The sequence below is a fragment of the Callorhinus ursinus genome, unplaced genomic scaffold (assembly GCF_003265705.2).
Source record: "Callorhinus ursinus isolate GAN/ISIS: 27379988/994484 unplaced genomic scaffold, GSC_fseal_2.0 scaffold12, whole genome shotgun sequence".
Classification (NCBI taxonomy): domain Eukaryota; kingdom Metazoa; phylum Chordata; class Mammalia; order Carnivora; family Otariidae; genus Callorhinus; species Callorhinus ursinus.
In genome coordinates this window covers 15,469,272-15,483,041 of record NW_027397074.1, presented here as the reverse complement: position 1 = coordinate 15,483,041, position 13,770 = coordinate 15,469,272, and the positions used below count along the sequence as shown (strand labels likewise).

Genomic DNA, 13,770 nt, shown 5'->3' with positions numbered 1-13,770 from the left:
TAAGCGAAGAAAAAAGTCAGAGAAAGACAAATACCTTATGACTTCACTCATCTGTGGAATTTAAGAAACAAAACAAATGAACATAGGGGGGGAAAAAAGAAAGGCAAACCAAGAAACACTCTTAATTACAGAGAACAAACTGGTGGTTGCCTGAGGGGAGGTGGTGGGGGTGGGGTGGGGACGGGTGAAATCGATGATGGGGATTAAGGAGCTCACTTGTCCCGATGAGCACCGGGTGTTGTTTGGGAGTGTTATGTTAACTACCTGGATTTTAAATAAAAACTTGGAAAGGAAAAAAAAAATATTAAAAATAAGATTATAAAAAGGCATATTGAGAAATGTGTCCAGAGGAAGAGCAACTGGAATGTCGAGAGGGAAAGGATTTACCAAAGAGGCAAAGGGCCTTTTTTACAATATTCCAGCTAAGGGCTGGATTATGCAAAAGAATGTACACTTTTCTTCCATTTGAAAAAGAACTTGTTAATAATAGGCTTAATCAAACTTGCTACTTCCTAAAACAAAGGATGGAAGCCGACTTAGGGGAAGTTGCCCAGGGAACAAACATTGAGAACTGGACTTGATACCCTGTAGAGTCCTTCCCAGCTTTAAGCTGCTATGATTCTCATGTCATAGGTTAAGCATGTGGATTGCATCTTGAGAGGAGCATGATACCTGTCTCTAAGGAGCTCACTCTTTGCTGTACAGCTCCCATGTTTTCTAAGAACCCTAGGTAATTTCAGCACCACTGCCCATATCTGTTATTTTTTTTAATAGTTGACACAGAATGTTGCATTAGTTTCAGGTGTGCAACATAGTGATTCAGCTTCTCTATACATTATGATATGTTCACCACAAGTTCAACTACCATTCCTTACCATACAAGGCTATTATAATATCATTGACTGGATTCCCAGTGCTGTGCCTTTTATTCTCGTGATTTATTCATTCCCTAACTGGAAGCCTGTCTCTCCCACTCCCCTTCACCCATTTTGCTCACCCACTCCTACCCCCTTCCCCTCTGGCAACCATCAGTTTGTTCTCTGATTTAAATTTTAAAAGGTCTGATTCTGCTCTTTGTTTATTCATTTGTATTTTTAGATTCCACATGAGTGAATTCATATGGCATTTGTCTTTTTCTTTTTGTTTAAGATTTTATTTATTTATTCGACAAAACAGCAAGAGAGTACAATCAGGGGGAGCAACAGAGGCAGAGGGAGAAGCAGGCTTCCCGCCGAGCAGGGAGCCTGATACAGGGCTCAATCCCAGGGCCCTGAGACCACGACCTGAGCTGAAGGCAGACACTTAACCATCTGAGCCACCCAGGCGCCCCGCATTTGTCTTTTTCAATCTGACTGTGGATATAAAGCTAAATATCCTTAGCTTAATATCCTCTACGTCTGTCCACGTTGTCGCAAATGCCCCCATTGTTATTGACTGCCACAATCACACCGCATAACAACCAACACTAAGCCCCAGTGACTCACAATAATAAACATTCATATTTGCCCACAAGTCTGTGGGTCAGCTGGGCAGTTCTGCTGCACGGGGTTGGACATAGCAGATCTTTACTAGGCTCACTCATGTGTGCGGTGGACTACAAGCTAGTTGGCTGGAGCTCACACAGCTTGCTTCCATCTGTGCCTTGTCCTCTAGCAGGCTAGCTGGGCTTGTGGTAGTGCCGGAGAGCGGAGGCACACAAAGCCCCCTGAGTCACAGGCTTAGAACGGGCATCAGTCACTCCCACCACATCCTGTTGGCCACAGCAAGCCAGATTCAAAGGCTAGGAAAACGAATTCCCCTTCTTAAACAGAGGAGCTGCCAAGTCAACATTACAAGAAGGCAAGGAGAGAGACACAGATGAAAAATGGGGCCATTTTACAGTGTATTACACTGACGTGAACTGTATGAGGACAATGGTTTGTTTTATTTTTTAACTTCTGTTTTTTGTTGTGTGAGGCAATGCCCTTTGGTTGTAGAACTGTCAGCTGTCTAGCATTATAATCCTAACTCTGCGCATGCTTCGTCTGTGTTTTTGCAGGGTATTCTCAGCTATCGTCTTTGGTGCCATGGCGGTGGGGCAGGTCAGTTCATTTGCTCCTGACTACGCCAAAGCCAAAGTCTCAGCAGCCCACGTCATCATGATCATTGAAAAAACCCCTCTGATTGACAGCTACAGCACAGGAGGCCTCCAGCCGGTGAGTTTGATGTTTTGACGGTAAGATAATTCCTAACGGATGAGTGGAAGTATTCTAAGAGGAAATTTAATAAAATCTGTGGGTTTTTTTTATCTGCTGGGAATGAAAAGAAACCTCCTAGATCACGAGGTCATTTTAATAAATCATTTTATTAAATCATTTTAATAAATAAATAAATATTCATTTAATAAATAAAATAAATTTAATAATCATGTATGTTAACATCCAGTACTTTTATATAACAAGGCTACTAAGGAGGTAGGTAATACTGCCCAATTTATGAGCAAATCCTGTTTATCAGGTTTTATTCTGTGTAGGTTACTGTATTCTTGGGCAATATATTTGAGTTAGCATATCTGTGTTGTATTAACAATACATGCTATAAAAACACTGACTCTTAGATCTTATGGATTGCATTCTGGCAGTTCCAAATGCAGCCTAATTGTGATACAAGTTCACTGTCTTTGGATACCTAGCGGTAGAGGGTGTTCTCTGGACAGTGAGTTTTTGGGACTGCAATAATCATCTTTTTGTTACTGTTCTGATCTTAGAATACGTTGGAAGGAAACGTGACATTTAACGAAGTCGTGTTCAACTATCCCACTCGGCCAGACATCCCCGTGCTTCAGGGGCTGAGCCTCGAGGTGAAGAAGGGCCAGACGCTGGCTCTGGTGGGTAGCAGCGGCTGTGGGAAGAGCACGGTGGTCCAGCTCCTGGAGCGGTTCTATGACCCCCTGGCTGGTACAGTGGTGAGCACACTTTCTTACCTCATTTTAACTTTTTCATCATCTGATTATACTTAATGTATTTAATTCTTGACTGTAAGCCACAGTTTTTCCAACCTTTAAACAACGGTCTCACTTAAAGTCTGACGTCCTACCTGCGGGCTCCAAGCTGTGTGTTTCCTAGGCAGCTTCTCCAGCCTCTCTCAAACTGCCCCTCCACCCTCCTTCGTGAGCAGCCTTTTTATCACCCCTCTCCCTTCCCTTGGCTAGGTTCCCGCTTACATGAGAAGATCTAGCAAAAAAATGTAAGTAGCCCGAAAGATAGAGGAGGGGGAGAGGTACTAAGAGAGACAAGTAAGGCAGGAGCCAAGGATGGGGACTTTCAAGAAGGAGAAGGTAGTCAGCAGGTAGGAAGATGAAGCCTGAAAAGACATGACAGGATTTGGCAAGGAATGGGCTACTTGTGACATTTTAAAGTATACTCAGTGAAGTGGGGTGCTGGTGGGGATGAGTTTAGCGTGGCTGAGGCACAGCAGGAAGGGGAAGTGGAGATTGAGTGCAGACTGTCTAGAAGATCAAAGGTGAAAGAATGACTATCAAGAACAGCAGTGTGAGCGGGGAGGCAGAGTCCACGGGAGAGGTCCAGGAGGGGGAAACCTGGAACATTATGGCTGAGGGTGAGATAAAAATCATTGAGAGAGGGTATTGAAACACCTGCTAAGGAAAAAAAAAAGCAAGATCAACAAATTTAGGGAGCGGATAAAGAATATAGAGGGATTCCCTTTCCTTTCATGAACTAAAAGAATAAATGAAGGGTCACGTATATTTGTTCAACATTCAACAAACGTTTACTGCGTGCCTATCAGGGGCTATCTTAGGTCCTGAGCTGAGATAGGAGTCATGAAGAGAGTGGTGAAATATTACATGACTACAAGGGAAAATAGGAAAAGAATCAAATTAGGAAGAAATAGAAGAAATTTTTATTATGTAGGTATATAGTTATTGGTTGTACTCAGAGGTGCTATTAAAAATATTTAATGACAAGGATTCCTGGGTGGCTGAGTCGGTTAAATGTCCTGAGTCTTGATTTCGGGGCAGGTCAGGTCATGATCTCAGGGTCATGAGATCAAGCCCCACATTGGGCTCCGTGCTGGGCATGGACCCTGCTTAAGATTTTCTCTCTCGCTCTCCCTCCGCCCCTCCCCACGCTTCCCTTTCTAAGAAAAAAAAAAAACAAAAACTAACTACTAGAATGTCATGGGCAAACAGAATGGACACCTGTTCCGTAGTCATATTGATGCCCCAGCTCCATATGGGCCCCGCTTGCATTAATGACTGTCCTGAAAAGAGAGCTTTCAACCTGTAGTCCAGGGCTCTTTTTAAATTCAGTCACACTTACTCATAAATATTTCTTTATTGTAGTCTATTCGGTCTGTTTCTTAACAGCTACGTAAGTTTTGTCGCTTATTTTTACTTTCTTATTTTATATTTTCTGTGAATTCCGATTTTATGCTTCAATTGTGCTGTTAAAGTTTGAACAGAGGACTCTAAAGGAAGAGACAAAAGAAGTAATTGCAGAAGGAAATGTTAGCTCTCAGACACTGATTATGGCCCTTAACAGATGTTGAGTAAGCAGTGTATTAAATGTTGAGCTCTAATGAATTATAGGTTATGATGTCCGCACTCCAAGCCTTTACCTGAAGAGATGGGGCATATACTTCCATGAGTTAACACAAAAGAAGATAGGCCTAGAGCTGGCTCTTAAGGCATAAGTAGAGCCGATTGCCTGAGAGTGAAAGTGTGAGCAGTCAGGAGGATGTCATTTGATGCGAGAGACAAACTGAGGGTTGCTGGAGAGGAGGTGGGTGGGGGGATGGGGTAACTGGGTGATGGGCATTAAGGAGGACACGTGATGTAATGAGCACTGGATATTATATAAGACTGATGAATCACAGACCTCTACCTCTGAAACCAATAATACATTATATGTTAATTAATTGAATTTAAATTTTTTAAAAATTTAAAAATTTAAAAAATAAATAAATTTGCAGTAGAAAAAAAAAAAGAAAGATAATGTGGGCTGTGGCTGATAGCTGATTTGCTCCCAATGTCCTTATAGCCTATTTTGGCTGAAATAGCAGATTTAATGAGAGTTGTGATTCTTAAACTTTTAAATTATAACCCATTTAGGAAGAGCAAAAAAAAAAAAAAAAAATCTCATGACCTCCCCACTGCACTCATAGTCACATGTGTGAGTTTAGCACTGCTACTAAAGAGAATCAGCCTATGCCTTCCAGATTTTGCACAGTGCATCTCGCTGGTAGAACCACGGTTACTTCCAGAACCAGAAGGGAGTCTGGGAAACAGTCTTTAGCCTTCCGCTCCCTTTGTATATGGAAGGGTGGACAGAGAAGAATATGGAAATGAATGCTGAGTGCACAGGACAATAACCATCTCAAGACAGCACTGAAAACGCAAGGAAAACAGCATGTCCTTGTCTATTGTAGGAACGCTGTTATCTGCTCCTGTACATTTATTTGTGCTAGAGTTTTGAAGTACTGCCAAGTGTTCATAGCAGCCAGCATTCTTAGCGGAAGTGTCCTTAAGAAGCCCGAGTAAATGTGCCAGGTTTTGTTTATGAACATCTCAATTAGTACCCCTTAATAACCCAGTTAGTAGGTGACTAGTAATTAGTTCTTGTTGCCATGTAAAACTGAGTGTGGATCTGAGCGTGATCGCTCATGGTAATGAAGACAGATGGGCCCTGAGGTCAGGACGTCCTCATGACCATCAGTGGGCCTTGAATGAGTCTTTGAGCCATAGTGACCGGAGCTGTGGTTCTTGGAACGACTAAAGAACACCGCCGCCCTGGCTCATTCCACTCCGTCAGGATCTGGCCTGTTAATTTTTACAATTTTCCCAGATGGATTCTGATGCCAGCCATCGTTTGAGAACCACGGAACTGGTAAATTTGAAAGGTGTAGGTTAAATTAGGGAGAGTCTTGAAAAGTGAAGCTACTGAGTTGTACAGAGGGGGTATTCCAAGTTTTGTGGGGCCTGCAGGTTATATGTTTCTAGGGACTCTACTTAAAAAAATACAAAATTATGAATGTAAAATTAGGCACAAAAGTGAATATTTACTTCTAACAAAACAAATCACAACAAAATATTAAAACCTTAAAGATTCAGGTCCCTTTTCTCATTTGTATATTTATTTATTTGAGTGAGAGAGAGAGTGAACGCAAGAGAGAGCATGAGTTAGGGGAGAGGGAGAAGCAGACTCCCCGATGAGCAGGGAGCCCGGACTGGGGGCTCGATCCCAGGGACCCCGGGATCATGACCTGAGCCAAAGGCAGACGCTTAGCTGACTGAGCCACCCCAGCGTCCCTCAGGTGCCCCTCAGGTCCCTTTGCTCGTTAGGCTGATACATAAATACTCACCTGGAAGGGCACCCTGACGGCAGCTTGGCCTCCCTCCCCCCAGAACACAGTTCAGCTGTCAGCAGTTACCTGCAATTCAGGACTCTTGAAGCCAAACTTCATTACCTTCCTGTTAAATCACCTCTGGTCTAAGTCTTCCCCGACCTTTCCTTTCTCCCCTCCAGTCTATCACATGCACCGTCGTCAGAAGTCTTGTTGTCATAGTCTGGGTATTACCAGGTGGGCCCCTGAGCTAACATGGGGCATTCCTCTGTGAGGGAGGACATAAGGTACTTGTGTTACCAAAACCCAACCTATCCTGTATAAATTCAATCCTAGCTCCCCTAGTTACTGTGTGATCTTGTGTAAGTTACTTAACTTTGCTCATTTTTTGAATCTGTAAAATGGAGATTAAAACACCTACCCCAGGGGCGCCTGGGTGGCTCAGTCAGTTAAGGGTCTGACTCTTGGTTTCAGTTCAGGTTAGGATCTCATGGGTCATGAGATGGAGCCCCATGGTCGCTCAGCAGGGAGTCTGCTTGGGTTTCTCTTCCTCTGCCCCTCCCCCCCCCACTCACCACACACACTCTCTCTCTCTAAAATAAATAAATCTTAAAAAAACAAAAAACACAGCTACCTCCCTATGGTTGTTGTGAAGATTAAACAAGAGAATGCATGAGACATGCTTATCACTGGACCTATAATGTAGTCAGTGCTCAATAATTTATCTGTAATCATGATTTCAGAGTAAATACATAGAGCAGAATTATACATATTTTTAATATTTGATTGTGCTAATGAAGGCAGCAGTGCATTTAACCATCTAGGATAGAGATAGCTAGTCATTTAACCCGGTTTTACCTTATTATTACCAAGGTGTTTACTTTTCTGGTCAAGTTTTATTTGGGTCAGTATCTTTTGAACAGTGTTCACCAATTGCCCAAATTTCCTTGGTCTTCCCTCAGACCATCACCCATGCCTCAGCCAAAGAACCTCTGCATTGGTGTCTTTTACATTTGGGCTTCTAAACATGTTTTCTCTACAGAAAGGATGCTTCAGCTAACACAGGCTTTAAGTATTTGCAATTCCAGTGCATCTTGTGGGGATGAGGGCCAAGAGTGTTACTGTATTCACCTTGATGAAGAAACTCATTAAAACTTGATGGGATCTTTCACATTTGTCTAATCATATTAGTTAGGCAGTGTCTGTTTTCCTCCCAGGAGCATAAGCTTGGAGAAAATTATGCTACTCCTTCCCTGGACTTTCCATTTCTCACGTACAGTGTTCCACTTCATGAGATCTGCTGTTTTGCCACATTCTTGTATGGTTTTTACTGCCTCTCTCCACCCTCTACTTCCCACCCTCACTTAACACTGTAAGGAAGCCTAGAATATAGATGCTGAAATAGTCTCCATGGCAACTGGGCTGGGTACTAATAAGGTCATGACTGTGTTTCCTATCCGTGCACTTGCCAGCTTCACAAACAGAAGCTATGTTCCCGCGGCAAAGACTGTACCTTACCCCTGGCTAGCTGTCTGCCAGGGACACCCAGCCGGCACATGGGATCCAGAGAGTATATATAACACGGTAGACACTCACCAGCACTATGAGAAAAGGCTGAAGCTGAGTCACGTGCTTCTTCAGAGGGGATGAGTAGGTCTCTCACTTGAATACCAGTTCTCTTGCAAAGTAAATCTTTTGGGCAGACTTATGTGCATCTGAACAAGGCTAGAAGGAGCACTCCCCAGGCTCCTTCAGGGTAACCCCAGGAGCCAGGTCATTAGAGAAGAGGCAGCTTCTCCTTCCTATTCCACTGGCCCAACATTGTAGATGTCTGTCCATCATTTCATCCGCCCAGCCTGCGTCCAGCCACAGTAGTTTTAATGACAGCGACACAGAGTTACCAATCTCTGGCAGTCTTGGAGCACATACCCAGTGCCCAGCACTGTGCTGAGTGGAATCTAGACATGATCTCATGCAGGCCTCAGTTCTATGTGTTTAGGAATATTATCATAATTCCCATTTTACCGACAAAGACACTGTCAGAGAAATTAATTCATTTCCCCAAGATCAACAACTATGTAGAGATACAGGCGCCGCCTTCCCACACTTCTTTTCCATTTAACTGCTGCATCCCATTTGTCCAAAACCTGATTCTTAGAAACCTGACCTGCAAACCTATTATGTGCTCACAGTAGTTACTGATTTCCAGTCTAATCTCAGCTACTTTTCTTGTGAAAAACTGATGTGTAAGAATAAGGATGCCGGCAAATTTCATGGTATAACACCGTACAAACTTATTACCTTACAGATTCTGGAAGTCAGATGTCTAGAATGGATTCCACTAGGCTAACATCAAAGTGTCACCAGGGCGGTGTTCCTTCTGCAGGCTCTAGGGGACCGTTTTCTTCCTCTAGTTCCTGGCCCCTTCCTCGAAGCCAACAATGGCTTCAAAGCCAACAGTGACTAATTGAGTCTTGGTCATATTGCACCACTCTGGTATTGTCCTGCCTCTCTCTTGCACAGTGAAGGACCCTCATGATTACACTGGGCCCACCTGGATCATCCAAGATCATCTTATTTTGAAATCAGCTGATGAGCAACCTTATACCTTAATTCCCTTTGCCATGGGATGTAGCATTCAGAGGTTTCATGGATTAGAATACGGATATCTTGGGGGTGGGGGCATTATCCTGATTACCACATGCATATATTGGAAACCAGGGTTAAAACAGAAGGAGCATGACAGTTCATCAGAGCATACAATTATGACCTTGTTCAGTTGACTTTGACAACCCAAACTCAACAGAACAACAAAAATGTTGTCCCATGGTAACTTGACAATTTTAGTGTACAAAATAACGATACTGATTTTGCTAAATTAAAAATGTGCCGGTCCTGAAGTTACCTATGAACTCTCGTTTTCAGCTAATTGATGGCAAAGAGATAAAACACCTGAATGTCCAGTGGCTCCGAGCACACCTGGGCATTGTGTCCCAGGAGCCCATCCTGTTCGACTGCAGCATTGCGGAGAACATTGCCTACGGAGACAACAGCCGGGTCGTGTCACAGGAAGAGATCGTGCGGGCGGCCAAGGAAGCCAACATACACCCCTTCATCGAGACACTCCCTGATGTAAGTCTTCCTCCAAATTAGGAGCCCAAGAGCCTGTGGCAGCCCCCCTGGCCTGCACTTTTATTTCTAAAGGGCTGGTTTTCCAAAGATGAAGAGAAGTGAGCAACCGAAATACACACCTGTATACAACATCTTGCGCTACTTCCTATCCCCATTTGATACCGTGTTTGCATGATCACCCGACTGGCTCCCCCTGTGAGCAAGCCTGACCAAAGAGTGCATATTTGGAGGAAGCCTTTCCCTCTGAGCCTAAGTACAGCACCCACAGAAGCAGGCACAGCCCCTCCACTCCCATTTCTCTCCTGACCTTCTGCCTCCTTGCTGCTCTCCCCCAAGCTGCAAACCTACCTCTGTGGAGTCGGGCCAGACTGGGGAACTGAACCCATGTCAGAAAGAAGGCTCTCCCTCAATAGAGCTGAGCCCTTGGAGTGAGTGTGGTATTATGTAATCTCTCATCATTGCACATTTCATGGCCCCCAAGCTCTGCTTATAGGGCTGATTCCAAAACCTTCCTTGGGGCTCCCTGAGCTGTTGTCCATGATGCCCCCTGAATTCTTCCTGGGAAGTTAGATAAAAGGAACCCCTTGCCCTCTCTTAAGCCCCTTAGGTGCTGCATTTTGAAGTCACTTTGACCTGGCTTGTCTATATGCCCTCCCATTATCACTAGTTAGTTTCTTTAAAATAAGGAAACACCCCTCAAAAATAAAGCTCAGTAGCCTCAAACCAGCAGGGAAGGCAATTTCCTTATGGGGAAGGATGGCAATACCAGCTGGCCCTAACTCTTTTCCAAATTTCCTTTTCTTGAGGCTCTTCTTCTGATAACTGCTGCCACCACATCATAGACCCCCAGGAGAAGGAATTATCCCTTTCCCCTCCATTTAATCTTCTTGCCCAGCTGTGGATAATCAGTCTTTCCCAAGGCTAGAAAACTTGAAAGATAAAGCTTCAGTCCCTTTACTAATGATCTCAAAATATGGGCCTGAACCATCACATTAGAACCTGCTGGATCAAAAACGTTGGAGGTAGAGTCTAGCAATCTTTGTTTTAATAGCCCAGATACCAGGCTGCAGTGTGAGCACCACTGGGCTAGGGGTTAACAAAGACAAACACAGAGAGTAAATATTAACTTGCTTATTAAATATACCTTGCCCCTCTGGCATTCATTTGTCTGCCACAGGGACCCAGCCTTTCTGGCCTCCTGGTCTTGAGCCCTGTTTTCTGCCCAAGGAGCCACTTCTTTATCTGATCAATTTCTACTAGGATTTAGCTCACCCTGCAGGAGGCTAGTCTGGTTACTGACTTCTTCAGGGTTACAGCCCTGCCTTTACCTGCTGCAGGAGGATCACACAGTCTCAGTGCAGCCTGGGAACCCCTGCCCTCACATGGGACACACGGTGCTCCTGCCTCCTGAGGCACCTGCGGTCCTGGGGTCCTGGACTCCACCTGCAGGTGAAGATCTCAGTCTGACTACTGTTGAACTAGGGCAACCATAGATAGCCAATAAAAATAGGCAATCCTATATAGAACATGAATTTTTAAGTGAAACTCCGGGGGTCAGAATCAGAGCCCATGATTTGACTAAAATTCCAGCCTGGCAAGGGGCTGAAAATGATGACAGTATTGTTCTCTAGGTTATACCTGCTGTCACGTCTTGTTCCTGCGCTCCCCTTCATATCCTTTTAACTCTTGTCCCTGTCAACCTATTGAGTAGTTAATGACAATTACCTACTGTGGGATGCAATATGTGAAGAACTTTGGGAGAATTCTAAAATCAAAAAATTAAAAAAGGAGATTTTAGCTTTTAAAGTTAGATATCAAGATGAATTTCCTTAGCATCCATTAAAGTTTTTGAAGACTTAGAGATTTATAAAAACAGATACCCGAAGGCTAGCTAGCATCCCAAGAAATGGCTTCCCTTCCTGACTTCAGTGCAGAGAGCACCACCTGCTGGTTTTAAGTAAAATGAGCTTCTTCATTTATTGCATAGCCCATTTTAAGTCCAATTTCCTTCCTCAAACCAAACTTGTCCCAAATATAATGAAACCAGAAGACTGGAAGAGACTAACATTGTAACAGTATTCTTCCTCATAAAGCTATTGACTTGCTTACACTAAAACATAGCTCTCAGACCCAAATGTTTATTTTATTTAAAATTTTTTTTAAAGATTTTTACTTATTTGAGAGAGAGAGAGAAAGAGAGTACATGTGAGAGCACCAGCAGGAGCAGGAGCAGGAGCAGAGGGAGAGGGACAAGCAGACTCCCCCCTGAGCAGGGAGCCCAACATGGGACTCGATCCTAGGACCCCAGGATCATGACCTGAGCTGAAGGCAGACGCTTAATGGACTGAGCCACCCAGGTGCCCCAAATGTCTATTTTCAAGAAGAGAGATCAGACCTGCCATTTAGAGCTACATTTTTGATGTTTAAGCCTCTGTGAGCCCATTCGTAGCTTCTGAACCAAAATTTGTCTGTTTATGGAAGTAGTCATCCTATTTTCTGTGAGCAAAGTCTTTTTTTAGGATTATCAATTCTCTGTTTCGTAATAACAAAACCCTATTCACAGAAATATAACACCAGAGTAGGAGACAAAGGAACCCAGCTCTCTGGGGGCCAGAAGCAGCGCATTGCCATAGCTCGTGCCCTTGTTCGACAGCCTCATATTTTGCTTTTGGATGAAGCTACATCAGCTCTGGATACAGAGAGTGAAAAGGTAAGCACTTAAATTGGATTCATTACCCTTGAATTGGTTGTCCTTAAATGCTTCTGTCTTCCACGGTAGAGAACAAAATTCAGCCCAGATAAGTTGTTGTTACTTACATCAGCTTTCCGCAGAATGTGGACACTTTCTGTAGCTGTTATTTAGGAGACCTAAGACAAAATAAGGGAAATAAGTCTTAGAGCACTCAGGCTCCAAAAAATAGCCTTGGATCAGTTTGTATTGACCAAAGACTCCGTGTTCAGGAGGCCACTTTCCCATTTCTACCAGTGGCATCTCCAACTCTAAAGAAGTGGGAGGTTAATACACTATAAAAGCTGACTCTACCTTAAGATAAATATTAGTAATCCTTTTCAATTTGAGAAAAAGTTGACTATGCAGGTATCTGAAAGACAAATTAATTCTTTACTAAAATCCCAAAATTCAAGGAGGCTGTTTTCAGCCTGTGCTCAGTCTCCCTGGATTTGCTGTAGAGCTGCACCGGAGGGTGGCTCTGAAGGATGTTGTGTGGGTGGGCACACCAGTAAATGTCTTCAAATGACTGCACAGACTGTATTTATTGTCATAACTTCAAGAGTAGATGACTCCTGCCTTGGAACTAATCCAGACTGGGATTCCTTTATCTTCCGATACGACATTCTTTGCTTTGTGAATTCTATGATATTTCACTGATCCCGTCATTAAGGAAGGACCTATTGTTGGAAGATTGTGAGCCTTCTGGAGGAGGAAGGGAGAGGACAGTTTTTATCAGAATTAATTTATGTGGTTATTGATCAGGTTGTCCAAGCAGCCCTGGACAAAGCCAGAGAAGGCCGCACCTGCATCGTGATCGCTCACCGCCTGTCCACCATCCAGAACGCAGACTTAATAGTGGTGTTTCAGAATGGCAAGGTCAAGGAGCATGGCACACATCAACAGTTGCTGGCTCAGAAAGGCATCTATTTTTCCATGGTCAGTGTCCAGGCGGGAGCAAAGCGCTAGTGAACTGTGACCATAAGAGCTGTTAAATATTTTCTAATATTTGTGTTAAAACATGGCATTTAATCAAAGTTAAAAAGTGAGTGCTTACTGGAAAAACTCTGTAGAATTACCTGTTTAACATTTCCTGCCACAACCGAAGATTATTTCACCAAGGTCAGAGTCTCCAGATTTTGTAATTAAAGGAACCAAAAGAAACATTATCAAATGAAATAAAATACTGGCGTTAATTGCATTATAAAACTTATAGAATAATTCAAAGTAGACTTTGTTAATAAATTATATAGTTTTTTTTAATATTTTCTTATTTGTAACTTACTGCCTTGCTGAAAGATTATAGAAGTGGCAAAAAGTGCTGAATGTTTGCATAAAGTGCTATAATAAAACTAAACTTTTATGTGACCGGAGTCATCTTGTCTAAAATGCTTGTAAATACATCATCTCCCAGTTGGAATATTAAAGATTAGTTCTGCATTTGAAAGACTTCTTTAAAAACTTCCATTAATTTTTGTGAGAATGGTTAAATAATGTAAATAATTCCCATTGCACATGTCTTTTCATGGTGGGTCCTGCTGAACTACCAGTCTTCATTCTTTGTGGAT

At 43.1% G+C, this 13,770-nt stretch overlaps 1 protein-coding gene across 4 annotated transcripts in view; it reads left to right on the top strand.

Annotated features, from left to right (window-relative positions):
* Positions 1-13,570, top strand: part of ABCB1 (ATP binding cassette subfamily B member 1) — a 108,026-nt gene extending 94,456 nt beyond the window's left edge. For all 4 annotated transcript variants that reach the window (XM_025872822.2, XM_073898746.1, XM_073898745.1 and 1 more), the window contains 5 exons: positions 2,039-2,195; positions 2,747-2,944; positions 9,268-9,474; positions 12,038-12,184; positions 12,968-13,570. In XM_025872822.2, coding sequence (XP_025728607.1) covers positions 2,039-2,195; positions 2,747-2,944; positions 9,268-9,474; positions 12,038-12,184; positions 12,968-13,171 — 913 coding nt within the window. In that variant the 3' untranslated portion in view covers positions 13,172-13,570. The remainder of the gene's footprint in view (positions 1-2,038; positions 2,196-2,746; positions 2,945-9,267; positions 9,475-12,037; positions 12,185-12,967) is intronic.
* Positions 13,571-13,770: the final 200 nt, after the last annotated feature.